General features: G+C 48.6%; 1 protein-coding gene across 1 annotated transcript; it reads left to right on the forward strand.

The window, feature by feature from the left end:
* The first annotated feature begins 237 nt into the window (after window positions 1–237).
* On the forward strand, window positions 238–6,931 carry LOC117801871 (olfactory receptor 1361-like). The gene is made up of 2 exons (XM_034657971.1): window positions 238–4,186; window positions 6,292–6,931. The coding sequence occupies exon 1, from the start codon at window positions 1,834–1,836 to the stop codon at window positions 2,779–2,781; it is 948 nt and encodes a 315-aa protein (XP_034513862.1). The 5' UTR covers window positions 238–1,833; the 3' UTR covers window positions 2,782–4,186; window positions 6,292–6,931.
* Window positions 6,932–7,015: the final 84 nt, after the last annotated feature.

Raw genomic sequence — 7,015 nt, forward strand, 5'->3', positions numbered from 1 at the left:
TTCGTATCTGAGAAGTCTCAATGACTTTTAACCATACATCAGGGTATTTTAGAAGGCATATTGCTTTCAAAATGCTTTTTGTCTGCTTTACCAATACTTTGACATTAAGCAATTTTTCCAGAAACTTTTTACTGTTCCAGTTTTTTTTAGCATGACACTTAATAACGATGTTCTTTTCATCTTTCGCCATTGACTATTACAAATCTTCTTTATTTGAGCCGCAAATGAACTGGACATGATTGCCATTCAGAGGAAGTCATCGGGTATCAGCATTTCCAACCTCAGTGAACAGCTTGTAAGCAGTATTTGGATCCAATCTTTCCTTCACCTGTTACCAGAAACTACCCATACTTTTAGTGTTAAGTAATTGTTTGCCAAATTATAACTGAGTTGTCATATTTTACAGTGAGTCTTACCCAGAGGCACAACTGTTTCAGGTTGCCCTGCCTTTGCTAGCATCGGATGTGGCTGGGATACAGATCGCGTTGAATAACATTCCTCCTCTGTTCTCCCACAAATCCAGCAGAGCACTGTCCGTGATATCTAATCAGAGCCTTAAAGAGCTTATGCAAGCTCCGGTGCCTTTTCATTCCGGATTCTTTCTTTCAGCGTATTGTTATAAACGTGATTTGATCATTCTCCAAACACTGCCCACTTCGACGCAAAAATTAGAATGCACAAACGGTGGACACCGAAGTAAATCTGAACTATCTAAAGCCAGAGCCGACCTCAGATTTGAGGATGCCGACAGACTGGTACCTCTCCTAGAGAGCAGAGCATTTCTAAGCACACGACCATGACGCTCACAGTGACAATAGCCAAACTGGCAAAAAGTTTTGCAAATACATCTCAGATGTTGCTGGTGTACTGAAGCTCGTTGCACCCTTCGACGACAGTGAACTAGATATACTGAGTTTACCTTATAATTTGTGTTGTTAATTAATTTTACTCTTCTTTGGAAGTACCATGAGGGTATGTCCTAGCGTGTGCCAAGTATTTCCAGATTTTAGCAACGGACAACTGTCCTGGCTCATACTGGCTGCATACTAGCCTTGGAGGGGAAATAGGAGGTCACAGCTGCTCCTGACATGCAAGGACAGGCAATATTTCTGAGGAGTATCGAGGTCCAGGGAGACAGAGAAAGGGAGCTGAAGCTGGAGGCCTCTTGGGCACAAAGAAGGGACTCTCTCAAGCATGGAAGAAGTTCTGGAATCCTGAGTCTAACTTTGGATTCTCCCCAAAGCAGGTTCTGGGTCAAGGGCTTGAGTGCAAATCGTATATTTAAGAGGTAATCCCAGGAGATCCAATGAGCATTTGGGGAAGGGAGGCATGGATGAGCAGATTCCCACTCGGGACAGCTGAGGAGTGATCTCTCTAGGGATTCCCAAGAGAACACAACTCAGAGCTGCCTCACTCAGGACTGATGAAGCCAGGGAGCCACCCAGCAAGGACAGGTCCTTTGCCGGCTGAAAGTCACTGCTGGGGGTGTTAATGTCCACATTTCCATGTTACCCAAGGTGCCGGCTGAGCTCCCTGCTATGACCCAGGTGATGTCCTGGGTCATAGAGGTGTAGGCGGTGAGGGTGAGAAACAGTCCGTGAGCTTGGCAGCAGTCCATGCATCCTGCAGGTGGGTTGTGGGGAATGAATGGTGTGTCACGGATGGAACGGAAGCAGCAAACAGGTGGATGGCTGGGGTCCTGTTGCAGGAGAGAGTGGGAAGAATTGAGGAATGTCTGAACTAATGAGAGGGGATGCGATCAGGGTGCAGGGGAAGGGCTGGCCGTGTCAGGACCCTGGACAACTCTTGGGTGTCCCTTCTGATTGATCCAGGATGGCCACGGAAGGGGCGAATCTCACCTCCGTCTCTGAGTTCCTGCTCCTGGGCCTCTCAGAGAACCCCAAGCAACAGCAGCTGCTCTTCATACTCTTCCTGACTATGTACCTGGTCACGGGACTGGGGAACCTGCTCATCATCCTGGCTATCGCCACTGACCCCCGACTGCACACCCCCATGTACTTCTTCCTGGCTAACTTGGCCTTTGTGGACATGTGCTTCACCTCCACCACCATTCCCAAGATGCTGGCCAACCACGTGTCAGGGCACAGAGGGATCCCTTACGCAGGCTGCCTGACCCAGATGTTCTTCTTCATCTGGTTTGCTGGCATCGATAGCTTCCTGCTGACTGCCATGGCCTATGACCGCTATGTGGCCATCTGTCACCCTCTGCACTATGCCAGGTCTGTGACACCGCAGCTCTGTGGCCTCCTGGTGGCTGCATCCTGGACTGCAGCCTTCTGGAATGCCCTGACCCACACAGTATTACTGACTCGCCTCTCATTCTGCACCCACAACCGGGTGCCCCATTTCTTTTGTGACCTCAGCCCTCTACTGAAGCTGGCCTGCTCCGACACCTTTCTCAATAATGCAATGGTGTATACCATGGGCGCCCTACCCACTGTCACTGCCTTTGTGGGCATCTTGGTCTCCTACACACGCATCTTTGCCACAGTGCTGAGGATCCCTTCCACGAGAGGCAAGCAGAAGGCTTTCTCCACCTGTGGCTCTCATCTGTCTGTGGTGTCCCTGTTCTACGGGACACTCATTGAGGTTTATTTCAGCCCCACGTCCTCGCACACGGCCCAGAAGGACACAGCCGCTGCCGTGATGTACACCGTGGTCACTCCCATGCTGAACCCCTTCATCTACAGTCTACGCAACAGCGACATGAAGGGGGCCTTGGGGGCCCTCATCAATAGGAAGCCAGTTTTTATTCAGTGACCATAGCACTGGGATGTTTGAGTGCCCAAATCCAGTGCCCATCTGAAGAGACTTCCCAGCACAGCCCCAAGTTTAGATGTTTCCTCTGTATCGCTCTCGGCTCTCTGTGTATTACTTCCTTCCTCCAACAAGTACTTCTGGAACATCTGTGACACCTGAAACACACGTTGCAGGGTTGAAGGTCCGGCAGGGAACTAACAAAATCCCTGACCTTGTGGCGCTCACACTGCAGCCTGAAGAACACATCTCTGTTGAAAGGAGGTGCTCAGCAAACTCGAGGCACTGGGATACAAGCCCCACTTTGGTTCAAGTTCAGGTTAATCTGCTCTAAGAAAGAGACACAAATGCAGAGGCTCACAAGTCATAAGATTTTGCAGACTGAACTCTTTGTTTCCGGAGCACGGTTCCTTCAAAAAGCTTACAGTAGACATCTGGTCTAGTTGTTTCTGGTCAGTTCCATTGCGAGGCCCCAGAGCCAATGTGCTTTTCTAGCCAGAGCTCTTGTGTTTATTGATTTTGCAATATTTGCTTCCTTGAACCACCTAGGTTTTGGTCCCTCTCAGTTAATGGTCATCTGAAACAATAGCCTTGGGTAGGGGCAAGATCCTTATTGTTATTGTTTTTGAAGAACAGGAAGCTGTTGGCTCTTCTAAGCGTGTGATGTTTCTGACTCTGAAAAGTGGCCAGTTCTTGTCGAGGATCACCTCTTTCTTGTGATTCCTTGCAAAGCAGCAAGAAGCAGCCAACTCACAGTGACATCACAGCTCTTTGCAACGACTTCCAGAAACACAGGCTCAGTGGACATACGAGCTACCTTCCAGGTTACTGCCAGTGATGGTATTACCCAATGATGGTTTTTGGCGTAACAAGGGTCTCTAGCTTTCCAGCCGTTGATTATTGTGTCTTTACCAGAAGACCACTCATTTTTCATTGTTGTGATGTCAGCATCTCACTGCTGGTACCAGGTCCTGTATCCCTTCCCTGGGGATTCTGAAAAAGCAAACACAAAAGGAGACACAAACTGACCAACCACAAACGAAGTGACTTAGACAGAAATTTGTCGTCTCCTGGTTCTGGAGGCCAGAAGTAGAAAATCAAAGTGTTGGCATGTTGCTTCCTTCTGAGGCTGTGAGGGCAAAAGCGTCCCGAGCCTCTCTCCTAGCTGGAGGGCACTGGTGCTCTGCCGGCCATCCCTTAACTTGCAGATCACGCGTCGTCTCTATGTGGCATCCTCCTTGTGTGCTTGTCTCTTTCCAAACGTCCCCTTTTTAAAATGAAGGCCACAAGTTCTCCTGGATCAGAAGCCCACCCAACCCCAGTATGACATCATCCTAACTGTTACATCTGCAACAGTTCTATTTCCAAATCAGCTCAAATTCGGAAATTCGGGGGATTAGGACTTAAGGTAGGAGTTTGGGGACAGGATGTAATTCAACTCATTATGTTTGCTTAAAAAAAGGAAAAGAGCTCAAAAGGAATATGGCTTGAGTAAGGTAAGAGTTCCTTTTTGTCTCAAGTGACAATGGACGTTCTAGGTCAGTGGGTGACTCTGCTTTAGACCATTCACAGACCCAAGTTCCCCAGGTCTTATTTCTGGCCCATTTCCCAGAAACTCTTATTACAATATATTACAAACAAAGCGTAATCAGAGATCGCAGGGCAGGCAACCACCGTCCCTCCAAGCACCACACACTTCTCATATCCCACACCGGACAACACCTAGCTGCAGGCGAGGCCAGGAAATGTGGTGTAGCTGGCCAGCCCTGTCGCCAGGCTCTGATCTGTTATACAGAAGAGGGGGAGGGTAGATTTTTGTGGAGAGCTAGTAGTCCCCCTTCTGTCCCTCTAGCCACCAATGACATGAAAGCAGGCTTCTGCCCTGCCAGAGGAACCACCTAACACCCCACTCTGAAGGCAGCCTGACGTCCCAGGTCCTGGATGCCTTCAACTCAGTTCAAAATCTCTGGCTAATACACAGCCTTCTTCAACACGGTGGAATGTTGCCCCGATCCAATAATTTGTCAACTAAACGTCCATTTACCTGGCCCTCCCCTCACCCAGTGCACAATGTTAAGACCAGCTGCTCCTCCGTAAGAATGATCAGATCTCCTGGGGCAGGGTTTATTTAGGAAGGCCCTGCTTGTGACATGGAATGCGTTCCTGGGCGAGCTGGGGGAGGCTCCATTGTCTGTAGTTCACTGTGGTGTCTGTTCTGCCACCGGCCACCCTGCCCGTTCACCCTCCGTGGCCACAGGCAAAGTGAACACAGAAGGACGTGCCCTTTGCAGGCCCTCTGCCGCTGTCCTGGATTGATTCCTCTGGAGCCGATTAGTGCAAATCGGTATTGTCTTAAGGCTCAAGCAGGCACAGGCTGGGCTCTTGATTTCCGAGGAATTCTCTACAACAGTTAGGAGGCTCCTTGCTTTGAGTCAGTAACCACACCCAAAGCTCTTTCCCAGAGAGAGTTTTTGCATTCCTTGATTTACTCAGCTCTCCCTATCCTGATAATGGTCGCTACTTGAGGTCATTTGAAACAAAGGTCTTGGGCGGGATGGTGTGCTGGTCTCAGCCCACTGATAGTGCTGCCCTGCTAGGAAGGCCTGAGGCCCCCACCCAGCATGTGCTGTTTGTGGGAGTCTCCACACACATTTCCCGACCAAGTCAGTAGTGGGGTGGGACCAGCCCCCCTGGTGCTTGTCCTGGGGGCCACGCAGTAAGGCTGTGGGGAGACAGAGAGAGCACAGACCTCAGGCCCTGCAGTCACTAGGGTCCATGGATGAGGTGTCTAGGGTTTCAGGGTCCACTCTGTGTTGGCTAATTTGAAGCATGAGAGCAGGGCTGCCTGGCTGGCTCAGTCCATGGAGCCTGCAACTCTTGATCTTGGGGTTGCGAGTTCGAGCCCCATCTTAGGTGTAGAGATTACTAAAAAAATAAAATTCTTTCAAAATGAAGCATAAGAGCAGGAATTTGGGAGTAAGAAGGGACAGGTGGGGTCACTCAAGAGGTCAGTTACCTAGATTCTCCAGAGCTTTCTAAAAGGGGAACGTGGTGGTGAGGGCGGCCCAATTGCTTATCTGGTTGTCTGGCTAGTAGCCCTGTCATACAGATGGCAACACGTTTCTTCAAGACAGATGAATTATTTGGCCGTGAAAAAGAAGGAAATCCTGCCATTTGGGACAACATGGATGGCCCATGGGCATTAATCTAAGTGAAATAAATCAGGCAGAGAAAGACAAATACTGTTTGATCTCACTTGTAAGGGGAATCTAAAAGGAAACAAAACAAACAAACAAAAACAGAAAAAACTCCCAGATTCAGAGGACTGATGGACGGTTGCCAGAGGCTGAGGTGAGTGATAAGGAAAGTGGGTGAAAGGGGTCAGAAGCTACAAACTTCCAGCTATAAAATAAATAAATCATCGGGTGTAGTGTTCAGTGCGGTGACTCTAGTTAACTGTATTGTATATTTGGAAGTCGCTGAGAGACTAGATCTTAAAAATTGTCTTTGCAGGAAAAAGGAGAGTGTGTGGTGATAGATCTTCGCTGGACTCACCCTGGTCTTCTGCAACATATACAGATATCGAATCATTATATTGAACACCTGAAACTAAAAACAAACACACCAGCATGCAAACACTATAATCTGAGTTAGGACAAGGTTCAGGAAGCTTCAGTCTGTGGGCCAAATGGGGCCCACCACCTGTTTGGTAAATAAAGTTGGATTGAAACAGATTTTTTAAAAAAATGGACATCTTTGAAAATGGATGCCTCAGTGCTTAAAAGCTTAGGGTCAGCCACTTACCATTCAGAAGGCCATGTCCTCTTACCCCTGTTTCAGAAATCAGGATCATGGGGTTTCTCTAAATCTTCAAGGACTCTCAGCTCTGGAGTTTTCTATCTCTGTGGGCCGACTCTTGTCCCCCCTTCCCCCGCACCCGCCCCGGGAATCCACACACCTTTCTTGTAATACTTTGCACAAATTGGCAAAGAGCCACCAACTCACAATGATTTCTTGCTCCTTCTCATCACTTCCTCTAGAGATGCAGGCTTCATAACCCCTTGAACCATCTCCCAAGCTCTCAAGGATTATAGTTTAACCTTGGCTTGGACCTAAAGAGGACACCCTGCTTTGTAGCCTGAAATACTGTGTCCTCACAACCCAGCCGCTACGATAATGCCATCTACGGTCACAGCAGCACCCCACTTCTAAAACAAATTCGTACCTCAAGTTTGGC

Source organism: Ailuropoda melanoleuca, chromosome 4 (assembly GCF_002007445.2).
Source record: "Ailuropoda melanoleuca isolate Jingjing chromosome 4, ASM200744v2, whole genome shotgun sequence".
Classification (NCBI taxonomy): domain Eukaryota; kingdom Metazoa; phylum Chordata; class Mammalia; order Carnivora; family Ursidae; genus Ailuropoda; species Ailuropoda melanoleuca.

Bases quoted from the DNA above. Each gene is read 5' to 3' on its own strand.
- LOC117801871 (XM_034657971.1), top strand. From the start codon at position 1,834: ATGGCCACGGAAGGGGCGAATCTCACCTCCGTCTCTGAGTTCCTGCTC.